Below are 12,470 nucleotides of genomic sequence, written 5' to 3'. Positions count from 1 at the left end.
AGGGCCTGATGTCAGGGACAAACTCCCTTTGGCTTTCACCGCTGCGCTCCATGCCTCTGGTGCCTCCTGGTGGCCAACCAGCCTCTCTAATCCCTGCTCGGAGTCTGAACCCTGTCCAGGTCCTCCACATCTTCCAGAGCCGACTCCTAGGGCCCCTCGCTATCGGAGTCTGTTTGCAGCTCCAACGACTCCTGCTGGGCCACAACACTGTTCCATGGGTTGATTGCTCTCACTGTCAAAAATTTCTCCTTATTTCCAGGTTGCATCTCCCCTTGTTCAGTTTCCATCCATTATTCCTTCTCTGGCCTTGGGGTGCTTTGGAAAACAGCTTGACCCCCCACCCCTCTCTGTGGCAACCCCTCAAATACTGGAAGGCTGCTATCCTGTCTCCCCTGGTCCTTCTCTTCCCTAGACTAGCCATGCCCAGTTCCTGCAACTGTTCATCATATGTTTTAACCTCCAATTCCCTAATCATCCTGGTTGCTCTTCTCTGCACTCTTTCTTGAGTCTCACATCTTTTTTTATAGTGTGGCGACCAAAACTGGATGCAGTACTCTAGCTGTGGTCTTACTAAGGCTTTATAGAGTGGTATTAGTCCCTCCCTTGATCTTGATTGTATCCCTCTGTTAATGCAACTGAGGATTGCATTGGCTTTTTTGGCTGCCACCACACACTGCTGGTTCCTGTTTAGCTGGTTATCCACTAAGACGCCAAGATCCCTCTCCCAGTTGCTGCTATTAAGCCTGGTTTCACCCAGTCTGTATGTCTCCTTTTGGTTTTTCTTGCCTGAGCGTAAGAAGAAATGAAGGATTTCACCACGTCAAGGAGGACTTGAGTGCACCCAACACCACTTCCAACCAGTGACGTGCGGTCAGTTTTATGGCTGGTGAGGCACTTTTTAGACTTGTGGACTTCAACTCCCAGAATTCCACAGCCAGGCATGCTCAGTTCCGATTTAAAGCGACAGCATTTTTCCCCCTTGCAAAATAAGTTTTCCCATTTTTTTCTTTTCCCTCCTCCTACTTCCTCCCTCTCTCCCTCCCTCCCCCCTCTCTCAAAAGACACACCCACACAGAGAAATTGGATCCTTCTCTCACACACTCTCAAACAAACACAAACACAGAAGTTGGATTGGATATATTTTCCAAAGGCTTGAAAGCAGCTCCTCTGCCATACCCCCCCCCCCTTCCCCTGCCTTTCGATCAAACATTTTGAATTCCTTCCCCCTCCCCACACACGAACCTTTTCCAGCTGTTTCAGAGACGATTTCAACTCTGCTTCTGCCTGCCCTACCCTCATGAAAGGCCAGAGCTCTGAGTCAGACTGAGCTAGTTGCTCCCAGAGAACTCTAAAAAGCCTCTAAAAATGCCCTCTACAGGAGGCGAGAGAACACGTGCCTCCTTTGCATATGAAATTTTTTGCTTGTTAACCCTTGCTTAACTCTTAAAAGGCGAAAAATTGCTTATGCACAGGAGGCCCCTATTTCTCTGGCCTCCTCCTACAGTTAACACTAAGCACTGTTCCAAGTCACTGTGAATCTGGTAGCAACTACCTTGGCTTTAATTATTTTTTAAAAATTCTTTAAAATTCTTTCCTTTTCCTCATGACTGGTGAGGCCATGCCTCCCCTGCCTCTAGTGACTGCACATCCCTGCTTCCAACATTGCTCCCAGCTTCAATGCAAAGAGGTTGTCCATGTTTCAGAACAACTCTGTTGACCTCCCTTCTCCAGCATGACTTTTTGAAAGAACAGTTTCATAGCTCTGGATAAGAGTCCTTCAGTCTACATGACCAGCGGTGACTTGTCCAGAAATAGATCCTTGTGTCGAAATCCAACCTTACCTTGTTGGTAGCGTAGTTCTGGACGGTTCCTGTTCGGCTGTTCGGCATCCAGGAGAGGGCTGAGAGAGAGACAGAGTTAAATATTATGTTTCTTTGGCCTTTGTGCTTTCCATTGGTGGGTTTCAAAAAAATTTCGAACCTACTCTGTGGGTGTGGCCTCCTTTGTGGGAGTGGCTTGCCGGCCATGTGACCTGGTGGGAGTGGCTTGCCGGCCATGTGTTTTCTTTCTTTCTTTCTTTCTTTCTTTCTTTTTCTTTCTTTTTTTCTTTCTTTCTTTTCTTTCTTCTTTCTTTCTTTCTCTCTCTCCTCTCTCTCCTCTCTCTCTCTCTCCTTTTGTCTCTCTGTCCCTTTTTTCCTTTTTTTTTTTTTTTTCTTTTTTTTTTTTTCTTTTTTCTTTCTTCTCTCTCGCTCTCTCCTCTCCCTCTCCGTTTCTCTCTCTCATTTCTTTTTCTTTCTTTTTTTTTCTTTTTTTCTTTTTTCTTTCTTCCTTTCTTCCTCTTTCTCTTTCTCTCTCTGTGTGAGTCTGTGTGTGTGTGGTGTGTGTGTGTGTGTGTGTGAGTGGTGGGTTTCAAATAAATTTGGAACCTCTTCTGTAGTGTGGCCTGCTTTCCGGGTCCACTGGTGGAACCTCTTCTAACCGGTTCGGTAGATTTGACGAACCGGTTTCTACTGAACTGGTGCGAACTGGTAGGAACCCACCTCTGGTGCTTTCCCTTCTCACATTCAGGACTGAAGAAGCAAGTCTGCTTCTCTAAAATAGCTTGAAAACAAGTGTATCCTTTATGTAAATGTTAGCAACCGGTTCTCTGCCCAGTTGCTGGGCGGGCGTGGCTAGATGGGCATGGCCTCCTTGGCCTCCTGCACCACTGGGAGGTGAGGGTTTTCACCCTCACCAGGCTCCGGAGGCATTCTTTGAGCCTCCAGGAGGGTGAAAAAGGCCTCCCTCAGGCTCCAGAGGCCAGAAACGGGTCCATTTTCGGACTTCCGGTACTTCTGGTAGGCCCGTTTTTCACTCTCCTCAGCCTATGGAGGCTTTTCTTGAGCTTCCGGGAGGGTGAAAAATGGCCTCCCTCGGGCTCCAGAGGCCAGAAACGGGCCCATTTTCGGACTTCGGTAGTTATGGTAGGCCCGTTTTCACTCTCCCCAGGCTCCGGAGGCTTTCCGTAAGCCTCCAGGAAGGTGAAACAATCTCCCCCCCCGGCTCCGGAGGCCCTTCAGAGGCCGGAAACGGGCCCAATTAGGGACTTCCCAGAGCCTCCGTGCAGGCCCAGAACTTACCTAGCATGATGCACGGGCTGCGTGGAGACTCCTGGGAGGAAAGGGAAGGGTGGGCAGGGCCAGCCGTCCTTGCAGCAATCAGTTCGGCGCTCTACATGGGGCAGCCCTTGAAGAGCATTCGGAGCTACAGCTCGTCCAGAATGCAGCCGCGCGAGCGATTTGGGTGCACCTCAGTACACCACGTTACACCTATCCTCCGCAGCTGCACTGGTTACCGATTGGTCTCCGGATACGCTTCAGGTGCTAGTCATCACTTATAAAGCCTTCATGGTATTGGACCTGGGTACTTGAGAGACCGCCTGCTGCCAATTACCTCCCAAAGACCATTAGATCACACAGGGTTGGCCTCCTCTGGGTTCCGTCTATCAGCCAATGCCATCTGGCTACTACTCTCTGTGGCAGCTCTGGCCTTTGGAACGAACTCCCATGGAGATACCGGACCCTCACCTCTCTCCAGGCCTTCCGAAAAGCCATTAAAACCTGGCTGTGTCGGCAGGCCTGGGGTTGATGAGTTCCCTTCCCTCTCGATTCGTGTGTCTGTTGGTTATTTTTAAATGCTGTATTTGTAGTTTTTGTGTTTCCCTTCCCCCCTTGGGTTTGTGAGCCGCCCTGAGTCCCGCTGGGAATAGGGCGGCATATAAATAAAACGAAACCTAACCTAAACCTAAACCAGATGCAAAATTAACATTTGGTTCCCCTGAACCGGTGCAAACCTGCTGAATCCCACCCCTGATGTCACCTGGTGTTCCACCACCTCATTCGCCATGGCTTCCCGCCTACCCTTCGCACAGAATTTCTGAGAAACTTTGCAAGGCTAACCCAAAACAGAGCTGGAATCCACAATATACTTGCGGGATGGAGAAATTTTGGCAGGTGTGCCACCACCACCACACACCCCACCCCGCTCGCTGCTCCTTGGGCCTTAAGAACCCAGGAGAAGATGCAGGTTGCGGGTCAAGCTGATACTTACCTACACAGGTGATGTACACCCAAGCTTCAGCAATCGGTGTGTGCCCTGTTTGATCGTAATAGGACACCCTGACCTACAAAGAGAACGAAGGGCCAAGTCACTGCTGAGCTGTCAAACAGGTTAATATGTCAGTTTGTTTTCCTCCTTTTGAGAGATGACCTGTGTGAATCCATATTCTGTCATGCAGCGGGAAAGCAGAGAAGTGAACTCATAGCAGCTCCTAACTCAAGCTTTACACCTCGAGAAGGGCTTACATATGAGTAGGGCCTTGCCCACTAGGCCCCTCTGGGATTTCTGATCCTCTCTTCTAAAGACTCTCTCTCACCAACCTGGTTGTTCTGACCGAGGCTTCCTAAGAGCATGAAGCAAACTCCTGGCTCCGACGAAAAAAAAACCTTTTATTAATTGACTGTGAATTCTGCTCATTCACATCCAGCAAAGTCTTTCGAGGGAGGATTTACAGTCACAGACCTTATCTGGCTTGGAGAGCTGCCAGGCCAATAGCTGCAAAACTTGGCCATGAGTCTTGGAGAGTCAGGAACCAATGAAGCGAACTAATGGTCTCCTGAAAACTCCACTCCCTTTTCGCTCCTCTTTATGTCCTCTGGAAGGGGCCATTCATTGTCCACCTGTGGCCTTACTCCCAAGTCAACCCCTGTTCTTTAGCTGTTCCCTTCGTCTGGCAACTCCGCGCATGCGCACCCTGGGAACAGGCTCCAGCTGTTCATCTGCCTCACTGATGTCTGACTCTGAAAGCAGCTGATAACTGGCATAAGGCTCTGGCCCCCTCTCTGCCTCCGACACAGAGCTCTCATCAGGCTCCAGGACTGGTCCATGTTCCTCCCCCGACCTCCTCACTGTCTGAATCTGCTGCCAGCTCCACTGGCGGGCCACAAAGACTCTTGGGATGATATTCCCACCATCTCAGTGTATGTCCTCACCTTGTTGTCATTGACCGCACCGCTAAAAGCCTTCAAAGACACGATGACCTCGGTGTCTGCGTCAAGAGGCCACCTCTTCGAACCTTCAGGCTTGGGAAGGTGTTTGGGGTCGTAGGTCACGTAGACCTGGAGTCCTCCTGAGCCCGGGCTTCAAAAGATGTGGCCCCCCTGGCCTGGAACTAGGGTCAAACCAAACAACGCAGGTGTGTGGCATTACTTTGTTTGTTTCTTTGTTTATTATTATTATTATTATTATTATATTATTTATTATTATTTTATTTATTTTTTTTTTATTTTATTTATTATTTATTTTCATTATTTATTATTATTATTTATTATTTATTTATTTTTATTTATTTTATTATTTTATTTATTTATTATTTATTTATTATTTATTATTTATTCATTATTATTATTTATTATTATTTATTTATATTTATTATTTTTTATTTTTATTTATTATTTATTTATTATTTATTTATTATTTATTTATTTTATTTGTCAGCAGATTTTTTTAATTATTTTTTCCCTTCTACAACACCTTACAGTCATTACAGTCATAGAGCCGAGGTGGTGCAGTGGTTAGAGTGCAGTACTGCAGGCTACTTCAGCTGACTGCTAGTTCGGCAGTTCGGCTGTTCAAATCTCACCGGCTCAGGGTTGACTCAGCCTTCCATCCTTCCGAGGTGGGTAAAATGAGGACCCGGATTGTTGTTGGGGGCAATATGCTGACTCTGTAAACCGCTTAGAGAGGGCTGAAAGCCCTATGAAGTGGTATATAAGTCTAACTGCTATTGCTATTGCTATTACATCAGCATTGTTATGTCATCATATCTGTACATGGATATAATATTTCGCTTCTATATTTACACACCTTTATACACAGTTCTGTATGTATTTATATATATTGTTTTTTTGGCTTAAATAATTTTATTCTTGTTTTGCAGCCATTTGTACCAATTGTTCCAAATTTCATAGTATTCAACTCTTCTTTATCTTTTAATTTCAGTGTTAATTTGTTCATCTCTGCACGACCCAAAGTTTTTTTTAATCACTAATTCGTCCGATGGGGGTATTTATTTATTTTATTTATTTATTTTAATTTGTCAACAAGTACAAGGAAACAAGTAGGAAAAACACATGAAAAAAAATGGCACAAATAAGCAAAACATAGACATCAACACATAAAAGAGTACATACAAATGGGACAGTAGGACGCGGTTGAAATCGCGCCAACGAATGAGCGCAGAAGCGCGCTGACAACAATGCGCTGACAAAAGCACACCTTCAACAACAACTAATAACAACCTAATAACCCTAAACCTAAACCTAAACCTAAACCTAAACCTAAACCTAAACCTAAACCTGAACCTGAACCTGAACCTGAACCTAACCCTTACCTTAACTTAAATTGCGCTTTTGTGGGCGCAGTTTTGTCGGCACGTTGTTGTGGGCGCGTTTATGACATTGCGGTATTCTCGCCACGGTTTCGTCGGCGCGCTTTTGTCATGCGCGCATTTATTGGGTCACGAGGACTTTTACTGGAACCTTTACTGGACTTTCGTGGTTTAAGGCTGATGACATTTCCTGTCTTTGTACATGACAGTGTTCTTGTTTGAGGGGAAAAGGTGTGTCTTATACTCCCCAAAATACGGTAAGTCTTAAGTGTTGTTGCTGTAGGGGAAAAATTACTGCAGGGAAGAAGGAAGAAAAAGAGAGGGGGAAATGCATACAGGATGTGAAAGGCTATGTTTTATGAAACCGTGTTGTGGTTAGCTCCCTTCTTTTTCTTTTGTTCTCCCTCTTCAATGTCTTGCAGCGACTTGTTAAGAGATATATTACTCTGTCAGTACACCCAATTACACTCAAAAGGGGAGAGTCCAAGGCTATAAATCTTCCCACAAGTCCTTCTATCAGCGTCTCCTCTTGCAGCTGCCTTCCGCAGGATTTACAAGCTGTTGTAGCACAGCCACGGACCAACAGCTCCACTGCCGAGAATTTACACCTTCGATGCTGCTTGCTATTGATATGAAAAGAGGCTCTGGTTTTTGTTTCTCCTCCATCGTCAGCTCCTTAAAAGTCAATCCTTTAAAAAAAAAACCTCTGCAAACTTTTAACCTACTCTCAACACACTCGGTACACTCCGAGGAGAAAGATGGCAAGAAATCAATAAAAGCAGAAAGGGTGGCCTGTTCAGTTGACCTTATAATAAAAGGAATTCCTGCACACCCTTGGTGTTTGACAGGAAGAAGAAAAAAATTGAGTGCAGCCACGAAAGGAACCAAGAATTTTGGGTAACCTTAAAGGGACGAGGTGGCTCAGTGGCTAAGACACTGAGCTTGTCGATCGGAAAGGTTGGCAGTTCAGCGGTTCGAATCCCTAGCGCCACATAACGGAGTGAGCTCCCGTTACTTGTCCCAGCTTCTGCCAACCTAGCAGTTCGAAAGCACGTAAAAAATGCAAGTAGAAAAATAGGGACCACATTGGTGGGAAGGGAAGAGCGTTCCGTGTGCCTTCGGCGTTGAGTCATGGCGGCCACATGACCACGGAGACATCTTCGGACAGCGCTGGCTTTTTGTCTTTGAAACGGAGATGAGCACCGCCCCCTTGAGTCGGGAACGACTAGCACATATGTGCGAGGGGAACTTGGTGTTTGACAGGATGAAGAAAAGTTTTGAGTGCAGCCGCGAAATTAACCAAGAATCTTGGGTAGCCTTAAAGGTGGATGGATTTGATTGGATGACATTTTCTGCGACCCAGAAATGATTGAGTGCAAAAATTGCGACATCAAAACACCCCAATTACTGAAACTCATTCTTCATTCTTCATTCCAGAATATTTAACTGCTGAATCCTGTGTTTTTCCTCTCTGCAGCCTGCACGCATCTCAATTACTCACGAAGGTGACCTGGGATTACTCAGTGTTTTTTTAAATCCTTTTTCAAAATAATGCATGGACATGTTTTTTCTGTCCTACCTGTGTGGTTGGACAACAATTGCGTACTCTTAGAAGGAAACACAGTGGGCCTCAAAAAATGTATTATTACACCCACATTTTAAACAATCCCTCCTTACTCGAGCCATGGTGGCATTTTATCTTTCAAACATCAAAATATCAAATGCAGCGCTATGCTGAAATAAACCGTGGGAAATGTCATTAGTAAGAAAAGGCAATTTTTCGTAGAATCCTCAGTTGGGGCACATAGGGTTTAGAATAGAATAGTATAGCAGAATTGGAGGGGACTATAGGAAGTTATCACCCAGCCCTCTCCCAGAAAAATGAATTATCCTAGGAAATATTGAAAAGGCAGAATATTTCTCTGGATGTGAAAAGAAAGAAACCTGTTTTAAAAGGCAGAATAGCTGCCTGTAGCTTCCTGCCCATCCCCACTTGTCAATGGGCCATTAAGAAGGCCAAGCTAGTCCACTTTACATAATAAAGACTTCTCCACTTCAGCTCCAGAGTGATGGGATTAAGGCATGATAATATTGGTACTTTAACCAACTCACCACATGGCATCTGAGAACTCAACCAAACCTGGATTCAAAACTCAGCCTAGAGAGTTGCCCCTGCATGGCCCCATGGGAGTCTGACAACCAATCAGAATACAAGCTCAAGATCAAAGGCCAGAGAGGGCATAAAACCAGGGACTCAGCATCTCAGTCCTGCCTTCTCTTTTCTCCACCAACATTGAAGCATGTCATCACCTTTTCTGTTCAGGGCGCAAGCCATGTGGTCCTGTCCACCATTAAAACCATCTTTCCAAGCAGCCTCCATGTCTCCAGTGGTCCTTTTTCCCCACTTGGAGCCGAACCCAGAAGGACATTTCTTTCATCGGGACCTTGGAGGTCTTCTAGTCCAACCCCCTGCTTAGGCAGGAAAATATACCATTTCAGACAAATAGTTGTCCAATCTCTTCTTTAAAACTTTCAGTGTTGGAGCATTTAAAACTTCTGGAAGCAAATTGTTCCACTGATTAATGTTCTCACAGTCAGGAAATTTCTTCTTAGTTCTAGGTTGCTTCTCTCCTTGATTAGTTTCCATCCCTTGTTTCTTGTCCTGACCCTGAGGCGCCTTGGAGAATAGCTTGACTCCCCTTCTTCTTTGGGGCAACCCCTGAGATACTGGAAGACTGCTATCATGTCTCCCCTAGTCCTTCTTTTCATTCAACTAGACATACCCAGTTCCGGCAACCGTTCTTTATGTGTTTTAGCCTCCAGTCCCCTAATCGTCTTGGTTGCTCTTCTCTGCCCTCTTTCCAGAGTCTCCACATCTTTTTTATGTTTTGTTGACTCAGAAATGTGTGTCCCATTCAGAATGATTTTGAATGCCCAAACTGTGCATGTGGCACACCAGGATTCTTGTCCCTTCCCACCGAAAAGCGCACGCAGAAAGCAAGAGACAGAAAACGTCCAGAAATCTTTCATTTTTCAAGGAACGTGTTTGCAGCAGTGCATGTGAAATTCCTCGGTGGTGTAAAAACATACTTTTTTTTTCCCTTTTGCACAATTCATATCTCTGCACATTTTTTTTTCTGCAAAAAAAAACCAAAATCACATCTGGGCGTGACAGGGGACAGAAATAGCACCTTGCTCCCAGGGGTGTGCACCACTCACATCGGCCTTTCAGGTTTTTGCACAGCCTAATACGTTTAGGGATTCTGATACCCATCCTTGAAGATGCAAGGTGTAGTTTATTTTTTCCTCCGTAGAAGAAGACTTGCTGAGTGGTATTTTGTCGGCATCTTAATTGTACGCCGTTTCTTTCAGCCTCTCTCTGTCTCTCTCTTGCTATTGTAATAAGATGCGATCTGAAGCCCAAATCTTGTCAGTGGGATTCAAAATTAAGATCCTAGATCTCCCAAAAAGAAACCACAAAATAGTAAGGAAAGGAGGAGAACAGAGAAAACCCTGGGGAAAGTTACTAGAATAATAAAGTAAATGCTCTGAAAAAAATACAATAATCACAAAAATAGGAAAAATAAAAAGAAGGGGAGGGGAAAGAGGGAGAAGAAGGAAAAGATGTAAACCTGGGATTTTAGGGAGCCCAGAGAAAATGGTTAAAAGAGAAGAAAGGGGAAAAGAGGTTGCATTAGTAGACTAAAGAGAATAGTAGTAAGATTGTTATTGCGATGTAACTAATTACGAAATAAAGAAATGATAGTACATTGTTCATTGTAGAAAAAAAATTGAAAGGAATGCTCTCTGTGTTTAAATTGAATTAGAGAAGGTATACTGTTTATAGCAAAATATACCAATGGAGAAAATAAGAAATGAAAATATGGCGTAACTTTGAAGGGGGAATGGAAGGTATTGTTTCGTATTAAGAAAAAATAACCGCCAAGATGGAAAATAATGGAAGAGAATAATTTGGCAGAAAGTGAAAACGAAACTATGATGTAAAAGGACTAACTGAGAGGATGTAAAAGAAAAGACCTGGACAACTCTTTGTTCCAATAATATGTATAATTTGTATTAAAAAAAAATAAAAAAACCTTGAATGGGGAAAAAAAATTGAGATCCAGAAAAAGATGTGTTTGGAAAGAATGCAGTGTTATGCGTTTCTTCTTCGCCTTTCTGAAGGTCAGGGAAGAAAAAGGCATTTTGATCCTCTTATCCAGGAAAACAAAATAGATAATATTCATCAGCTCCCGAAGGAAACTCGACATAGAAGCCAATTTGCCTTCTGCGAGCTCAGGAGACCGAGAAAAACAAGTGATAATCAATTCTGCAGAACTAAAGCTGAGCTAGCTTTTGTTTTCCTTCTATTCTCTTTTTTTTAGATAGCTCTTTTTTTTTTTAAAGACAAAACTACAACGCGTTTGGATTAGCTTAAATTTTCATTATTAGTAGCTCTTGGGAAAAGGCTAACAAAGAGACAATGATTTCCTGACTGATCGTAGAGACGGTTTGCATTCCGTCGTTTCTGGCAACGCATTGTTCTCAAGTCGTGGGTTCTAAACTATGTTATTCAACGCTAATTTTTAAAAAAAAAACACTTTAAATAACATTTATACCATCTGCCCCGCATCTTTCTCCCACGTATATTATTTCTGATTACCTTCTGAGCAGGCTTAGGTGGTCGGCCACAGAGGTGTGAAGATGGAAGGAGAAAGAGGGACTTGCAGAAGGCATCACCCAAGCGGAGATTGGAAGACCAAGTCTTCTTCTGTACCCAACACAACTCTCATGAAGAATCGCAGGACTTACCTCTTGATGTCTAAGGAAATCTCTGTTCCCAGGACACAAACCGCATAGCTCGGCTGCTTGGTGGACACGTGAATTACCCTCTGCTTGTTCATGGTGGTTTCAATCAAACCAGAGCTTCAGATATGAAGAACACAACATGTATTCTGTGGTCAAACCAGCATGGTGAGCTCGGGAGATAGAAGACAGTCCTTGTTCTCCTTGTCTGACGTCCTAATGGGAAGCAGCTGCTTCTCCTTCTCCTTCTCCTTCTCCTTCTCCTTCTCCTTCTCCTTCTCCTTCTCCTTCTCTTCTTCTTCTTCTTCTCCACCAGCTTTTATAGACTGTTCGGGGGGAAGAACAGAAGGAGGAGGAACGATGGGGTGAAATTCAGCCTAAAAGTCTCCACCAAGGCTGAGGACCAGGCAACATTGGATCATCAGGGAGGTCCTACTTATACCGAAAAGGGCAGGTCTGAGAAATGCCATAATTTAGTTATTCCAGTGTGTTTTGTGCAGGTTACTCAGAAAGTCATCAGGTTCTGTGTTTGGTTGGCAAAGAGAAATAGCTCAGCCAGGAATGCTTAATTCCCCGAGTCCTGTACAAATAAATAATTTCCTTTCCTCTTTCATCACTATTATTTTTCATCCTTTCAGAGGTGACTTCTACATCGCTGTGCAGAGTTTTTCCACACTCTTTCAATAGTTTTGAATTTGAATTTGAATTTACTTTATTTGTATGCCGCCCTTTTCCCTGAGGGGACTCAGGGCGGCTCACAATTCAAGGGAGGGGGGAAAAAACAAACAAAGTTACAGAACAAAAGACCATACACAGCTAAAAACACAACAATCATACCATTCGGAGTGGGGCTGCAAGTCTTTAGCCCCAAGCCTGTCGGAACAGCCAGATTTTAAGGGCTGTGCGGAAGGCCTGGAGGGTGGTGAGGGTACGAATCTCCACGAGAGATTCACTTTTGCTTGGCTGGCTTCCTGTAGTTGGCAGTAACCCCTAGCAAAAAAAAATGAAATTATGAAATGCATGTAAAAAAGTAAAGGGTTCCCCTTGAACATATGTGCCAGTCATTCCTGACTCTAGGGGGCAGTGCTCATCTCCGTTTCAAAGCCGAAGAGCCAGCGCTGTCTGAAGATGTCTCCGTGGTCATGTGGCTGGCATGACTCAACGCCAAAGACGCACGGAACGCTGTTCCCTTCTCACCAAAGTGGGTTCCTGTTGTGGCTCAGTAGGAGCCTTTGGA

At 44.5% G+C, this 12,470-nt stretch overlaps 1 protein-coding gene across 1 annotated transcript in view; it reads right to left on the bottom strand.

Annotated features, from left to right (window-relative positions):
• Positions 1-11,331, bottom strand: part of LOC116518693 (protein-arginine deiminase type-1-like) — a 38,379-nt gene extending 27,048 nt beyond the window's left edge. Inside the window, 4 exon segments of the mRNA XM_032232208.1 lie at positions 1,842-1,900; positions 4,090-4,162; positions 5,031-5,178; positions 11,240-11,331. Of these exon segments, the coding sequence (XP_032088099.1) occupies positions 1,842-1,900; positions 4,090-4,162; positions 5,031-5,178; positions 11,240-11,331 (372 nt within the window).
• Positions 11,332-12,470: the final 1,139 nt, after the last annotated feature.

This window comes from Thamnophis elegans, chromosome 15, assembly GCF_009769535.1.
Source record: "Thamnophis elegans isolate rThaEle1 chromosome 15, rThaEle1.pri, whole genome shotgun sequence".
NCBI lineage: Eukaryota > Metazoa > Chordata > Lepidosauria > Squamata > Colubridae > Thamnophis > Thamnophis elegans.
Note: the sequence above shows the minus strand (reverse complement) of the source record. Positions and strands in the feature narration are given on the sequence as shown.